Here is a 16,386-nt window from a genome sequence, read left to right as displayed (position 1 = left end):
AACCTGGCTTTTATTATCCACAACATACACTTAATTGTGTGTCATTTTTACTGTAAGGAAGAAAATTCTGTTTCCATTTTAGGGGGATGAGGGATTAGTAAATTGGGATACTAAACACTAGAGGGATTTTTTAAAACTACTGGGCCTATATCTTGCAGAGGACTATACAGAAAATCTGCTCCAGCTCCATGATGCCGAGATTGTGCAGTTAAGAAACTACTATGAGGTTCACAAAGAACTCTTTGAAGGTGTCCAGAAGTGGGAAGAAAGCTGGAAGCTTTTCTTAGAGTTCGAGGTACTGCCTTAGTTTTTGTCTGTTTTCCTTAGAGTACAGTGAAGTGTTAAGAAAGCGTCCCCTCAGAGGCCTGTCTCCTTTGCTCTTGACCAGGTTTCTAATACCATCTTTATCATTAAGTCTGTAAACTACTGCTAACCCATCTGTATTTGTCAAGCTTATATGCAGAAACATGTAAGAGAAAACCCCAAAATTAATGCCTTCAATAAGGCTGAAGTTTCTTGCATAAAGGAAGTCTAAAGATAGGCAGTGCAAGGCAGGTATGGCTATTCCACAGTCAGGGGGTCCCAGGCTTCTCCAGCTCATAGCTCCTTTACCACTAAGGGGTGGATCTTATCTTCCGGTCCAGGGTGGTTCTAGAGCTCCCACCATAGCGTTTCAGGCAGTGTGGTGGAGGAGGGAACACAGAAGGCATTGCCCCTCCACCCCCTCTAAGAGGTTTTCCCAGGCTCTTTTCACAGCACTTCTGCTTAAATGCCACACCAACTACTGGCGAGGCTGGGAGAATCACTATCGCAGATAAATTCAGGTTCTATTACCCAGGAAGGAGAGAAAAATGGATGTTGAGGCAGGCAACTAACATTCTGTACTCTTCCAACTTTTGTTATTAGAAAATTGCCTGGGTATTTGGGGCACATTTGTGTACTCTGAATTTCTTTTGTTTTGATAGACTTAGCATGAGTCGATTCCCTTAGAGCATTTTAGAGCTCAGAACTGGGACTAGGACGAGGCAAGTGAGGCACCTTGGGCACGAAATTCAAGGAGACTCATTCTCAGGTTCATACTGGTCCTATTAGAGCTTGAACAGGCCTTTAGAGAATCCGGAGTTTAACTCCTTCAAGTTTCCAGGCAAGAAACTAGGACTCAGAAGTGGAAAAAACTGTGAGAGCTCACAGCTGTTTAAGAGCAAGTGTTCTAGTCCTCAGTTACCTCTTACTTCTGGTTGAAAGCAAGAAGGAGTAATAAAAGTCAATAAAGAGCTCAGCCATAAACAAGAATTAAATTTTGCCTTTTGCAACAACATGGATGGATCTATAGGGTATTATGCTTAGTGAAATAACTCAGAGAAAGGCAAATACTGTATGATACCACTTATAGGTGGAATCTAGAAAATAAAACAAACTAGTGAATATAACAAAAAAGAAACAGACTCACAGATACAGAGAACAGACTAATGGTTACCAGAGGGGAGGGGGGAGGGGGGAGGGGCAATAAAGGGGTAGGGGTTTAAGAAGTACATACTATTATGTATAAAATAAATAAGCTACGAGGATATATTGTACAGCATGGAATATAGCTAATACTTTATAATAACTATAAATGGAGTATAAACTTCAAAAATTGTGAATCACTGTGTTGTACACCTGAGACTTATACTGGAAATCAACTATACTTCAGTGTAAAAAAAAAAAGTGTACACACGCACACACACACACATAAAGACAGTAAAGAGCCAAATAAGCGACCCTTGTTTACATGCTAGTATTTAAGAAAAAATAAGAAACTAATTACCATTCCTTTTAGTTATTGCTTATAATCAAGCAGTCTGGAAAGGAAATAGAATTTATCAGTTTGGCCCCCAAATTGTCAAGATTGTTTCTAAACTTTTCTGATTATCTGTCCCGTTTTTTAGTGTATTCACCTAATTTACATTTACAAATTATACACTTATATTACTGTTCTGATAGACTGTATACACTGTAGAATAACAAAAAACAGAAAAGTTAAAAAGAATAAGAACCCTAACGTTTTACATTTTTTGTCCATTTTGTGAGGGTTAATTTAATAAAAACCAGATTATCTATAAACCCCTTAACTGAGCACATTTAAGCTGCATTGTCTCAATATGCTGGAGGTGAGTGGGCAAGTAGGGGTACTACCACCAAACCCTCTGAGTGTAGACCTCCCCCTTGTCCTTCCGCATACCCCATTTCCTGTTGGTGACATCTGAACCCAGGAAGGGAGCCTTAAATTAAATGCATTAAACATTAAAGCCTGTCTTACTTTTTAGACTAAAAAGGAAACACTAGTTTTCCTGTACCCCAGTGTATGATCTTGCATATGCCTCAGAGTGTTCACACCCCACTCCCTGCCTTAGAAAGCCACGATTTCTCACTGCTAAAAGTGGATGGGAATGCAAAACTCTGAAGTCTCCCTAAAAATATGTATCTGTTTATGAGAGTGAGGATTCTTAGCAGAAGTGACTGGTCTGACTGTCCGGGGTTCACTCTAATTAAAATGTATTTTTCACAGAGAAAGGCTTCAGATCCAAGTCGATTTACAAATCGTGGAGGAAATCTTCTAAAAGAAGAAAAGCAGCGAGCCAAGCTCCAAAAAACACTCCCTAAGGTAATATTGTTACTGAAAGAGTTTTTGGTGCTTGGCTACAAAATACCTCACTTTCTGTATATCTCTTGCTTTGAATTGTTTTTCCTTAGGTAAAGGATAATAAGTATATACTGGGCCTACCTAGTACAAGCAACTGAATATCAAGTTTTATTAGCTTTTTAGGGCTGCCATAACAAAGTACCAGAGACTGGGTGGTTTAAACAACAGAAATTCACTTTCTTACAATTCTGGAGGCTCAAAATCTGAGACCCAGGTGTCAGCAGGGCTGCTTTCTTCCGAGGCCTCTGTCCTGGCTCCAGATAGTAGTCTTCTCCCTGTGTCTGCACGTGGCCTTCCTTCTGTGTGTGTCCGTGTCCACATTTTCTTATTCGGCTACCAGTCATGTTGCATTAGGACCCACCCTAATGACCTCATTTTAACTTAATTACCTCTGTGTCCCAATAAAGCCACATTCTGAGGTACTGGGGATTAAGACTTCAGCATACGAATTTGTCAGGGGACATAATTCAGCCCCTAACCTTTTGAGAAAGTGCTTTGGACTTCATTACTATTCTCTATTTTAATAATAATAATGATAGTTAACACTTATTGAATTAAGTGCCATATACTGTTTCAAAGTACTTTCCATTTATTAATTGTCACAACATCCTTAAGAGGTTGGTATTATTAATTCCATTTTTACAGATGAGGAAACTGAGGCACTGACAACTTAAGTAACTTGCCTACCTGTTCACAGCCAGTAAGAGGTAGATTCCAGATTGGAGCCCAGATAGTGCCGCTCTAGTGTACACTGCGTATTTAACATTGTTGGTCTACCCCAGTGCTGCCTCCAACTTCGGGCGCCAAAACTGTAGTGGTCAGGCTCTGGGTTCTCGCCTTTTCCCACCTTCATGTGTATTATGAATGAACCATCCCAAGACTGATTTCTGGCCGCTCCAACCTGTTCCCACGTGGGTCCAGCTACCTAAAGTCAGGCTAATGATACTTTGGGGAGGGAGAAGGCATTCTTCGGGAGAATCATTTCTTTTGGGCTTCACACCAAAAATTTGAAGTAATTAACATGTCCTTGTTTCTGGTCTCAGTTGGAAGAGGAGTTGAAAGCAAGGATTGAAATGTGGGAACAGGAGCATTCAAAGGCATTTGTGGTGAATGGGCAGAAGTTCATGGAGTATGTAACAGAACAGTGGGAGATGCACCGACTGGAGAAAGAGAGAGCCAAGCAGGAACGAGTAAGTGAACCCAGTTTGGGAGGAGGAGAAGATAGCATGAGTGAGCAGCCCAGAGTCTCTGCCAGGGCTCTAGGTTGGTTGAATAAGGAGTAGCTCATGGCAGCTCTTTTTAGCTCTGGGTGCAGAGACTTGCGCTAGATTTCTGGCCCTGCCTCTGCCCCCATCCCAGACCTGTTCTCCTTCTGGGATTTGTCACTCTTGCTTCTGACTTTCACATAGCAACTAAAGAACAAGAAGCAAACTGAGACAGAGATGCTCTATGGTAGTACTCCGCGAACACCCAACAAGCGGCGAGGACTGGCACCTGGCACGCCGGGCAAAGTGCGCAAGGTAATAAACACGAGGCTGCATGAACTGCCATGTCTGAGGCATTTTTGAGGCTACGGCTCTGCCCATCTCTTGCCTTCTGTCCTGCAGAGATGGGAAAGAATTTTTCTAGCCTTCCAGGTTGAGTCCATTTGACAGTGTGAATGCAAGTCTGCAGTTCAATCCTGAGTAGGGACTTGACAGTGACAGTCAAGGAGTGACCAGCTTTGATGAGTCCCAGATTAAACTCGGGAGCCAGCAGCTGCCAGCATTCTGTAATGATGAGAACCTTCAGAGGTTCATTCTGTAATTCCAACAAGTGACCATGGCACTATGTGAAAGAAGACTTTCATGCTTGGCAAGGGGGATACCTAATACTCCTTAATCTCTAGAGCAGGAAATCAGGGAGTTCTTCCTTCCTTCTTTCTTCCTTTGTTTTTTTAAAACCGTTTCTTTAATAAATGAAGTGGAGCATTATTTTCCTTTTCCCTTGCAACTCATATTTTATAACACATAAAATGTTTTAAAAATCACCTGTAATGTGACTCCAGGAGAACCAATGAGACTATTTGGTGTTTTTCCTACTTCTGTAAAAAGCTTTTTAAAATAGTGTATTTTCACAAAATAGAGATCACATATAATTTTGATTTCTGCTTTTTCCCTAGTTGGTATTGGTTGTGATTTTTTTTTCATAGCATCAAACTTTCTTCAAATAACATGCTCATTCTTAGCTATATATTCTATTCTTTTGACATAATGTCATTTACTAAACTAGTTCCCTATTTGATATTAGGTAGTTAATTTTTTATTAGGAAAATAATGTGACGAAATTTTAAAAATACGTGTTATAAAATTCTAGAAAGGGTTGGAAAAAAAAAGGTTTGGGTTTTTTTTGGCTCTGTTGGGTCTTTGTTGCTGCACATGGGCTTTCTCTAGTTGCGGTGAGCAGGGGCTACTCTTTATTGCGGTGCGTGGGCTTCTCATTGTGGTGGCTTCTCTTGTTGCAGAGCATGGGCTCTAGGCGTGCAGGCTTCAGTAGCTGCGGCACATGGGCTCAGTAGTTGTGGCACATGGGCTTAGTTGGTCTGTGGCATGTGGGATCTTCACGGACCAGGGATTGAACCCATGTCCCCTGCATTGGCAGGCAGATCCTTAACCACTGTGCCACCAGGGAAGTCCGAAACGTTTGTTTTCATTAAAAGTTTGAGAATCTCTCTATTAGATGCTGAGAACACAAAGATTAAGTGATATGGCCCATGATCTCAAGAGTGCTGCATTCAAACATTTCTCAAGTGCTGGCTGCACTGATCATTCAGTCTGTGATACCAAAGCAGTTATAACAATTTACGCTTCCAGTGGTAGTGCCTAAGTGCTACGCTGGCTCCAATCTTTGCCAGCATGTGATATTTTCAGACGTTACAATTTTTGCCCATCTGATGGGTGTGAAGTAATGTCTCATAATTTTAGTTTGCATTTTCCTAATTACTAATGAAGTTGAACCTTTTGCCATGTTCATTAGCCTTCTGGATTTCCTATTCTGAGAAGATTTTGACAGTTTTTCTGTTGGAACATTTGTTTCTTTCTTGCAAATTTTATAGGAATTCTTTGTATGTTCTGGATGCTATTTCCTTGTCAGTTGTGTTACAATAGCTTTTCCCAGCATTTGTGTGTGTCTTCTGTAGCTTGTCTTTTTTTTTTTTGGTTGTGCCAGGTCTTAGTTATGGCAGGTGGGCTCCTTAGTTCTGGCATGCGAACTCTTAGTTGTGGCATGCATGTGGGATCTAGTTCCCTAACCAGGGATCGAACCCAGGCCCCCTGCATTGGTAGCTCAGAGTCTTAACCACTGCGCCACCAGGGAAGTCCCTGTAGCTTGTCTTTTTACTCTTTATGGTGTTTTGTTGATGAACAAAAAGTTATTAATATCAATATAGTAAAAATGTTTTCAACCTGTTTTCTTAATGGCTTGTACTTGCAAATAACCTACCCAGGACCTGAGGCACACAGATATTTTCCTGTGTTGTATTTCCTAGTTTGTGTCTTGTATTTGAATAGTCTTGCTATCCCATTTAAGGTTTTTAATCCACCTAGAGTTTTTCCAATTAAAGAAAAAGCTTACAGCTTTATTGAATAAAGTAGACACATAATATTTAAAGTGTACCTGTTAATAAGCTGTGATATATGTATGTACCGTGAAACCCTCACCACAATCAAGACAATGAACATACCCATCACACCCAAAGTTTCCTTTTGCCCCTTTGCTTTCTCTTTGCTTCCCTTACCACCCATTTCCCTCCCCCCACCCACTTCCCACTAGCTCCTGGCAACTGCAGCTTTGTTCTGTTACTGTTGATTAGTTTGCATTTTCTAACATTTTATATAAATAGAATCATACAGTATGTATACTTCTGTGTCTGACTTTTTTCATCTCTTGTTGCATGTATCAGTAGGTTACCCCTTTTTATTGTTAAACAGTATTCCATCGGACGCATATACCACAGTTTGCTTATCTAGTTGCCTGTGTTGATGGATATTTGGCTTAATTCTAGTTATCTGGCTGCTACACATAAAGCTGCTATAAATATTTATATGTAAGTCTTTGTATGGATATATGCTTTCATTTCTCTTGGGTAAATACCCAAGAATGATATGGCTGGATCTTATGATAGTTGTCTGTTTAACTTTTGGAAACAAAATGGTTGTCCCATTTTATGGAACACTGAACGCTTTTCACAGGTGTCCTCAAAGCTCTTCACCATGAAAACTGTCTTAGACTGCTTCCCATCCTCACTCTCTGTAGTGTAGGGATGGGCTGCTAAGCACGTCATCTCACATCAATAATCTATGTTCGGGCTTCCCTGGTGGCACAGTGGTTGCGAGTCCACCTGCCAATGCAAGGTTCAAGCCCCGGTCCGGGAAGATCCCACATGCTGCGGAGCGGCTGGGCCCGTGAGCCATGGCCGCTGAGCCTGCGTGTCCGGAGCCTGTGCTCTGCAACGGGAGAGGCCACAACAGTGAGAGGCCCATGTACCACAAAAAAAAAATAATCTGTGTTTTTCTCCTTAGCTGAACACTACCACTGTGTCCAATGCTACGGCCAACAGCAGCATTCGGCCTGTCTTTTCAGGGACAGTCTGCCGCTCCCCTATGTCTCGCCTTCCACCTTCTGGCAGCAAGGTTAGTATGTTCTCTGTACAAGCACATCCCTGACACTGCCCCAACCTATGTACTCCAGGGACTGCTGGGAGGTGGAGAGATTGAATACTGTCCTCTGGACTGAGAAGGAACTTTGAGGCCTAAAAACAAAGCAGGCAGCTTCATAAAGTGCAATTATGAAGTTTATTGTGGGTAACTTGCATACAGGCAGGATCGGGCAGACAGTGACACAGAGGCATTTGCAGCTGCATTCAAGCGCAAGAGAGATACCAGGGGATTTAAGGGGGCCAAAGCTAAAAATAGAATCTGACTACTAGGGAGAAGCACATCTGTAGTGACAGGAACTGGGTGGTTTTCCTCCTGCCAGGGTCTCAAGACCATTAATCATCTACATCAGCTAAAGGCATTCTTCCAGTTTTCTTATCAGATGAAGGCAAGGGTCAAAGTTGATAGGGAACTTAACTGGCTTGGCCTCATTCCTTGTAAACTGAAGCTCAGTCATGCAGGAAGGGGAGGGGATGGGACTGTAGGCCTAAGATGGAGCTGACAAAAAGGAGTCAGTATGGTTCAGCCATACAGGGCCCCACCTAACTTGTTCCATTTTCTAAGATCCCTGGATTCGGTTATCATTGAGATGCTGAAAGTTGACAGATGTAAGCTAGCTAATCTGTCAAAAACTAAATGAGAGAAGAGAATGGTCATTTTGAGCTCAGTCCAGTATCACGGGAAGCACTGGGATGTGACTGGGAAACTGAAGAGTCTCCATAGGCTCAGTTCAAAGCCTGGTCTTCAGTTGCTACTGAGTGAGGTCCTTGCATGTGGGTTCCAGCCCAGTGACACTGGACAACTAGATGCAGATAGGTACTCTCACCCAAGGAGGGAGTGAGGAGTGCGTGCTAAAATGTGTTCAGTCTTTCCAGTATTTTACAGACTATGCTCAAGATAAGGGTTCTGCAGATCATTAAGAATTTGTATGTTTTTAAACCAAAAGTAGGGACTTCCCTGGTGGTCCAGTGGTTGGGACTCCATGCTTCCAATGCAGGGAGCGTGGGTTTGATCCCTGGCTGGGGAATAAGATCCCGCATGCCACACGGCATGGCCAAAAGATAAAAATTTTAAAAATAAAATAAGCCAGGGCTTCCCTGGTGGTGCAGTGGTTGAGAGTGCGCCTGCCGATGCAGTGCAAAAAAAAAAAAAAAAAAAAAAGCCAGAAGTATAGGATTACAGACACACGAATAATATAAAGGTGGTATAAGCCTTTGATAATTTGTGTGTGTGGTCATTATAAGGATGATACATTGGTTGATCTTTCTTTTCTCTACAGCCAGTCACCACTTCCACCTGTTCGGGGAAAAAAACACCACGTGGCCTCAAGCATGGAGCCAACAAGGAGAACCTGGAGCTCAATGGCAGCATCCTCAGCGGTGGGTACCCTGCCTCGGCCCCCCCACGGCGCAACTTCAGCATTAATTCTGTTGCCAGCACCTATTCTGAGTTTGCGGTAATTCACCTTTTCTAATATCTACCAGTCCCTGGGGAGCACACAGTTGGGGCAGAGTGGGTATCTTCCCAAGGGCACCCAGGCTATTAGTTAGGACAGTTCTTTGGAGGCTGAGAATCCCTTTCCTGACTTGACTGTGGCATGAGGTGGGGGTGGTTTAAGGGTGGTGTATAGGAAGAAAGATGGCAGCAGCAAGCAGACATTTAACCTGGATCCTTCTGCTTAAGAAATACCACTCCCTGGCTGCAGGAGGTGAACCTTCTCATCACTGCCCTGGTGCTCTCTTGGTGGAGTTCTTGGTAATTGTCTCAATTCTTTGTTCTTAAAAGGATCCATCCCTCTCTGACAGCTCCACTGTTGGGCTTCAGGTCTGTATGGCAACCCCTGCATGTCCCATGTCCCTTTTCCAGACTGATCTGTCATCTGCTGGCTTCATTCCCATCTGGGCACAGGGCTACACTAACCAATTATCTCAGCTGTGCTATCATAAAACCTTTTTTTAACAAAGGAAGCAGGAATTCCTAATACGGACTTCAGAAATAATAAATATCTGGCTTAAGTTCCCAACAGACTGACTAACCTGCCGATTAACTTGTTCAGACTTGAATTGGATTCTCAGCCCCATCTAAAGTCAGGCAAAGTTTTTTTATCATGTTATTTCACAACAGAAAACTTTCACCCTCCCCAGTTGTGACATTAAAGGCCTCCAATGTGCTGCAAGGAATAGAGGCCCCACCACGTGGGGAGGGGAGCCCCAGCTGTGTGCTGCCTATGAGGTTCTTGGCCTGCGTGCTGATTACTTCCTGGAGTATCTGTCTTACTAACCCCTCAGAGCTGAATTGCCACCTTTCTGTCTACTCTGAGCTAGCCAATGCTCATTTCTTCGCCTTTGCCTATTTTCTACCACATTGAGCTGCTAAAGCATATATGAGGCACTGGAAGAAAGTAATTTTTTTCCCACAATGCTCTTCAGCTCCTAGTAACGTACTCCACATTTACCAACACTTAACTGCAGTGCGCTTTCCTTAATGTGTTCTGTCTTCCCTCAGTATCTAGCTGTTGAGAGGTGAGCTTGCCCCTCACCTTTGTGGGGGGATACTAAGTTAAAGCATAGGGCATCGACTCTCTTGCTGCAGTGATGGAGAATGTGACGGCTGCCCAAGGCTATTGTTCATTTTGAGCACTGAAGCTAGCTTTATATTCTTTTACTTTTGTCAAGTTACTTGACAGGGGTGGTTCTACCTATAGAAGGTGGGTATTTGTCACTCTGGCTAGCTGATTGCTGGACAGAGTCCAGCTTTCTCTTTTGTTTGCTCAGCCAAGCCCACTTCATCCACTTGCTGCTTACAAATATCTGTTTCTCTCTGGCTAGGCCGAGGGAGATTCTTCTGGTTTTGGTTGCTATGGCTGGTAGACTCCACCAGGCAGCACTGAAGCCAGTAGACTAACCTCTACTAACATCTGTCCTTTCTCAGTGGTCATTCGTGCTCTGTCTTCTGCTTCTATACCATGTGCTCCAGCATGAGATCAAATCACCAGCAGGTTACAAGGCCCTCAGCCCCAGGGATTGGTAGATATATGTTCTGGCCCATTGTTTCCTAAAGGGCTCAAAAGACCAAAGCTTGTTGCCTACCTAGCTTGACAACTCAGAGAGTACTTTGTGAAGTATAAGGGATTTCTCTTCTGTGAGGTTTTAATAGAATGGACTGGCTGAGGAAAGGAATCAAGGGGCATATGTATGTGCACATGCTTAATCTGTGACTAAGGTGTTCAGAGTCCCTCCCTTTTTGTTCCTAACACAGCCTGTGCTGGGCTGTATGCTGACACTCACCTGTGCTTACAAGGGCAGGGCATGCATGAGAGGGGACAGTAACGCCACTGATGTTATTTATTTTTCAACAGCGAGAACTTTCAAAGGCTTCCAAATCTGATGCTACTTCTCGAATCCTCAATTCAACCAACATCCAGTCCTGAGAAGCCCTGATCAGTCATCCAGCTGAGGTTTCCTATGCCCTGTGCCTAATTATACAGGGGTGGCTTTAATGTTTCTTCAGTTTAGATGCGCTTGAAAGCCTGGACAGGTTCCATTACCATGGGCCTAACTTACAGAAGTGAGTGAGTTACAGATGAGAATCCATCATAAGCTTAGTATGTCCTTAGACACTTGGTTTTATTTTGACTCAAGAAATACATTAAAACATAGTTCATAGCAGTAAGCGTAAATTTTAGCATATGGAACCTAATTTCTTTCCCTACCCGGTAATTGTACTTGCTAAAGCACGATCAAGGGCTTGTTTTACTTCACCATTGTGTAGTTAAATGATTGGCTATGCCCAAGCTTGGGGTATGGGACATGAAGCAGTTTTGGGCTTGTACACTTATAATTAGCATTTAACACCTTTTTTTGTTTAGGGATATTCAGTTAATGCTATAGCTTCAGTAGCTTTGCTCTCACCTAAAGGCCTGTCCCCACCACACAGGACAGCCTTCCTCCTGATGAAGATGTCTGTGTGTCAGAAGTTGGGATGGCCTGACTCGCTGCCAAAGAGGTGACAGGGAGGCTGGGAGCACCTTTGTTAAATTGTGTACAGTTTTGTTATATAGGCCACTGCTGTGGGGGTATGTGTGTGAACACACGTACTTGTCTGAACTCTGCTTCTTCAGTTTTTCTCTGGGTCCAGTTCCCCATCCCTGTGCCCCCTGTGCCTGAGTTCCTCCACCCTCTGCACTTGCCAGCCAAGTTGGGAGGCTGTTTGTTTGGATGGGTTGGGCTGTTTCTGTCGTGGCGATCTGGAACTTTGCACATATCAGTACTGGGAGCCACATGCTGTAGCGTCCACAATGAGGCTCCTTCTTTACCTACCCTATGTATCAATCACTACTGTGCTCCCCAAAGCACTATTATTTATTCTCCGTCTGCCTGCACCAGTACTACTGTCAGCACAGTAAATGGTTCTTGGAAGCTTACCAGTGTGGATTTGGTCTGTGTCAGCCATGCTGTTTAGGCATACGTATAAATGTCCTGATTTTAAAATATAAATATTCTTAAAAATAAATTAAAATGTGTATACTTATATTTCAAAGATATATACTGCGGTGTGTGTTTTCGTTGTTCCCCATGTCACTTTTTGGTTGGTTTTTGTGGAAAAAAGAAAAGACTAAAAGAAAGAACATACAAGAAATTTTTAGTCGGGAGTATGATTTTCACATTCTTCTGAGTGTTTCTAAATTAAGAACATCTCTTATTCTGAGAAAAAAGGTTTTTTGAGAGGAATAAAAAGCCTAAATCCTGATGTATAAAGAGGCTGAGGGAATTCACGGACTTCCGGGAAGATGGCAGAAGAGTAAGACACAGAGATTACCTTCCTCCCCACAGATACACCAGAAATACATCTACACGTGGAACAACTCCTACAGAACACCTACTGAACGCTGGCAGAAGACCTCAGACCTCCCAAAAGGCAAGAAACCCCCCCCACGTACCTGGGTAGGGCAAAAGAAAAAAATAAACAGAGACAAAAGGATAGGGATGGGTCCTGCACCAGCGGGAGGGAGCTGTGAAGAGGAAAAGTGGCCACACACTAGGAAGCCCCTTCGCGGGCGGAGACTGCAGGTGGCAGAGGGAGGGAGCTGCAGAGCACAGAGGAGAGCACAGCAACAGGGGTGTGGAGGGCAAAGCAGAGAGATTCCAGCACAGAGGATCAGGGCCGACCAGCACTGCCGAGAGGCTTGTCTGCTCCCCCGCCAGGGCGGGCGGGGCTGGGAGCTGAGGCTCGGGCTTCAGTCAGAGTGCTGGGAGAGGACTGGGGTTGGCGGCGTGAACACAGCCTGCAGGGCGTTAGTGCACCGCGGCTAGCCAGGAGGGAGTACAGGGAAAAGAGACTTTTTCTTCCCTCTTTATTTCCTGGTGCGCGAGGAGAGGGGATTAAGAACGCTGCTTAAAGGAGCTCTGCTCCAGAGATGGGCGTGAGCCGCGGCTAAAAGTGCGGACACCAGAGACAGACATGAGACGCTAAAGCCGCTGCTGCCGCCACCAAGAAGCCTGTGTGCAAGCACAGGGCTCTACCCACACCTCCCCTTCCGGGGAGCCTGTGCAGCCCGCCACTGCCAGGGTCCCAGGATCCAGGGACAACTCCCCCAGGAGAACGCACGGCGCGCCTCAGGCTGGTGCAACGTCATGCCAGCCTCTGCTGCCGCAGGCCTTGGAGGGAGGGATACGCAAGCGGGAAGAGATATGGGAACATATGTATATATGTAACTGATTCATTTTGTTGTGAAGCTGAAACTAACATACCATTGTAGAGCAATTATACTCCAATAAAGATGTTAAAATGAAAAAAATAAAAGAGGCTGAGGTACTATTAGGAAACTTCTGGTTTCATTGCTATGTACAAGTCTTTGTATGGAGATATATTTTCTTTTGGCTAAATACCTAGGAGTGGAATGCCTGCATCATACATATGGTAGGTGTATGTTTAACTTTAAAAAAAAACTGCCAAATGGTTTTCCAAAGCAGTTGGACTATTTTACATTCTCATCAGTAATGTATAAGGGTTCCAATTTCTTTTTTTTTTTTTTAATCATTTATTTTTGGCTGTGTTGGGTCCTTGTTGCTGTACACAGCCTTTCTCTAGTTGTGAATGGGGACTACTCTTCATTGCAGTGCATGGCCTTCTCATTGTGGTGGCTTCTCTTGCTGTGGAGCATGGGCTGTAGGTGTGCGGGCTTCAGTAGTTGCAGCACGTGGGCTCAGTAGTTGTGGCTCGTGGGCTCTAGAATGCAGGCTCAGTAGCTGTGGCTCACAGGCTTAGTTGCTCCATGGCATGTGGGATCTTCCCAGATCAGGGATCGAACCCGTGTCCCCTGCATTGGCAGGTGGATTCTTAACCACTGTGCCACCAGGGAAGTCCCTGAAGTTTCCAATTTCTTCAATCTTTTCCAACACTTTGTATGGTCAGTCTTTATAATTTTAGCCATTTTAGTGGCTGTGAAATGGTATCTCATTGTGGTTGGAATTTTCACTTCCCTAATGACTAATGATGTTTAACATCTTTTTGTATACTTTTTTGCCATCATTCTTATCTTGTTTGATGAAGTACCTGTTTACTATTTTTGGCCATTTTAAAAATTGAATTGTATTTTTTATTTTTTTGGCTGTGCCCACATGGCTTATGGGATCTTAGATCCTCAACCAGGGATCGAACCCAGGCCCTCAGCAGTGGAAGTGTGGAGTCCTAACCACTGGACTGCCAGGGAATTCCAGAGCTATGTTCTTATTGTTGAGTTTTGAGAGCTCTCTATATATCCTGCATACAAGTTCTTTTATCAGGTGTATGTTTTGCAAATATCTTGTCCCCATCTGTGGCTTCTTTTTGTTTTCTTGAAGTATAATTGACATATTTCAGGCTGCTTTAATTCTTTTAACAGTGTCACTGAAGAGCAGAGGTTTAATTTTGATGAAGTCCATTTGTTCTTTGGATTGTACTGCTGTTGCTCTAAGAAATCTTTACCTAACCCCAGATGATAAAGGTTTTCTCCTAGAAGTTTAAAGTTTTCTGTTTTACATTTACATCTGATTCATTTTGGCTCTGTGTGTGTCATCTATCTGTATTGCTCCAGGTATGGCTTTAAGTTCATTCTTTTTGCATACAGGTAGCCAGTTGTCCAGCACCATTAGCTGAAAAGCTAAACCTTCTCCACTGTACATTTCTGTTCCACTGATCTATTTGTCCAAATGACAGTACCACCCTGTCTTAATTACTGAGGATTTATACGAATTCTTGAAATCAGGTAATGTTAGCTTTCCAACTTGGTGCTTTTAAACATTATTTTGTCTCTTCTGGTTACTGTGCATTTCTGTATGAGTTTTAGGTAAAAAGCTTGTCAATTTCTACCCAAAAATCTGGTAGGATTTTGATTGGCATTGCATTGAATCTGTAGACCAACTGAGGGAGAACTGACAACCCCCGAACAAGGCATATCTCTCCATTTATTTAGGTTTTCTTTAATTTCTCTCAGTATTTTGTAGGTCATGTTTACAGATCTTTCACATCTTTGTCAGATTTATCCCTAAGTATTTCAGGTTTCTTGATGCTATTGTAAATGGTATTTTTAAATTAGAATTTCTGGTTGTTGCTTGGCTACATATAGCAGTTGATTTTTGTATATTGCTCTTGTATCCTGCAACCTTGCAAAATTCACTTATTAAAAGAAAAGTGAGAAAAAAAAAATACACTCTTTACAGATGATTGGCTTTGTGTTGGAGCAAGCCTTTAATGCTTAGCCAGGCTGTTTACAACTCTGCCTTAGCTTTCAGTCCTGCTTGTGTACAGCCTGAATGCTAGACATGAAAGCTTATTGTTTTCTCAGGCGTTTCTGAGCAAATATCCAGCCCTGGGCATGTGTTATGCTTTGATTCCCCAGTATACTGTGGGACCTTTTAAAAGGCCTTTCTCCCTATCATCTCCTTTCCCAACCTCTTTCTTCCCAGATCTTTCCCTTGCCCAGGTTATTGCAGGCAATACTTGTGCCTTAAAATACTTTCAGCAAAAGTTGCCCAGCCCTGGGAACACTAAGTCTGGCAAAACAAAGGTGAGCTCTTGCACTGGTCCTCCAGGGAGCCGCCAGGTAGCCAGTAACCCACAACCACCATTCTGTGAGAACTGTTTTCCTCCCTCTGGTACTAGCAACCCACCCAGGTGACTTCCAGGAAATTTAACAGATCAGTGTCTTTATGTTCCCCCTTCATTTTTCACTTTTTCCCTTTTGGGAGTCAGATGTTAAAGACTAGGACATTCAAAAGTATCTGTATATATGGGGAAAATTAGAAAGTAACCACAATACCTAAGGAAAGGCTCAGAAAAGACGATATTATGTTTACACCTCAGGCTGATCCTTGGTACAGAGACAGCCTATGACAATTCAGAAAAACAAAACAATGGCAAACCCTGGGGAAGGGGGAGAATCTGATTCCCAGAGTTACCATATTACCAGATTCAAATGTCCAGTATTCAACAAAAAAGTCACAAGACATGCAAAGAAACATGAGAGTATGGCCCATTCAAAAGAAAATAAATCACCAGAATCTTGTCCCTGAAAAAGACTCAATGGCAGCTATATAAGACAAAGACTTGAAAATAATGGTCCTGGGGACTTCCCTGATGATGCAGTGGTGAAGAATCCACCTGCCAATGCAGGGGACATGGGTTCAAGCCCTGGTCTGGGAAGATCCCACATGCCGCAGAGCAGCTAAGCCCGTATGCCACAACTACTGAGCCTGAGCTCTACAGCCCATACATAACTACTGAGCCTGTGTGCTACAACTACTGAAGCCCACGCGCCTAGAGCCTGTGCTCTGCAACAAAGAGAAGCCACTGCAGTGCACACACCACAATGAAGAGTAGCCCCTGTTCGCCAGGGCTTAATATTTATTTTATATTAATATTTATATTTTATATAAATATTAATATTTAATATTAATTAAAATAACCAGTGGATCAAAGAGGAAATCACAGGGGAAATTAGAAAATACTTAGAATGAATGAAAAAGACAA

The 16,386-nt window shown here is 43.1% G+C and overlaps 1 protein-coding gene across 5 annotated transcripts in view; it reads left to right on the top strand.

Annotated features, from left to right (window-relative positions):
- Positions 1–11,922, top strand: part of PRC1 (protein regulator of cytokinesis 1) — a 28,211-nt gene extending 16,289 nt beyond the window's left edge. The window contains exons 8-15 of one of the 5 annotated variants that reach the window (XM_024766529.1): positions 159–295; positions 2,549–2,644; positions 3,727–3,873; positions 4,093–4,203; positions 7,243–7,353; positions 8,657–8,833; positions 10,736–10,834; positions 11,314–11,920. In XM_024766529.1, coding sequence (XP_024622297.1) covers positions 159–295; positions 2,549–2,644; positions 3,727–3,873; positions 4,093–4,203; positions 7,243–7,353; positions 8,657–8,833; positions 10,736–10,807 — 851 coding nt within the window. In that variant the 3' untranslated portion in view covers positions 10,808–10,834; positions 11,314–11,920. Of the gene's footprint in view, positions 1–158; positions 296–2,548; positions 2,645–3,726; positions 3,874–4,092; positions 4,204–7,242; positions 7,354–8,656; positions 8,834–10,735 lie in introns of all 5 variants that reach the window. The other 4 variants (XM_024766528.1, XM_024766531.1, XM_024766532.1 and 1 more) reach the window with 4 other exon arrangements.
- Positions 11,923–16,386: the final 4,464 nt, after the last annotated feature.

This window comes from Neophocaena asiaeorientalis, unplaced genomic scaffold, assembly GCF_003031525.2.
Source record: "Neophocaena asiaeorientalis asiaeorientalis breed wild unplaced genomic scaffold, Neophocaena_asiaeorientalis_V1.1 scaffold346, whole genome shotgun sequence".
Taxonomy (NCBI): Eukaryota; Metazoa; Chordata; class Mammalia; order Artiodactyla; family Phocoenidae; genus Neophocaena; species Neophocaena asiaeorientalis.
This window is presented reverse-complemented; position numbering and strand designations above follow the sequence as displayed.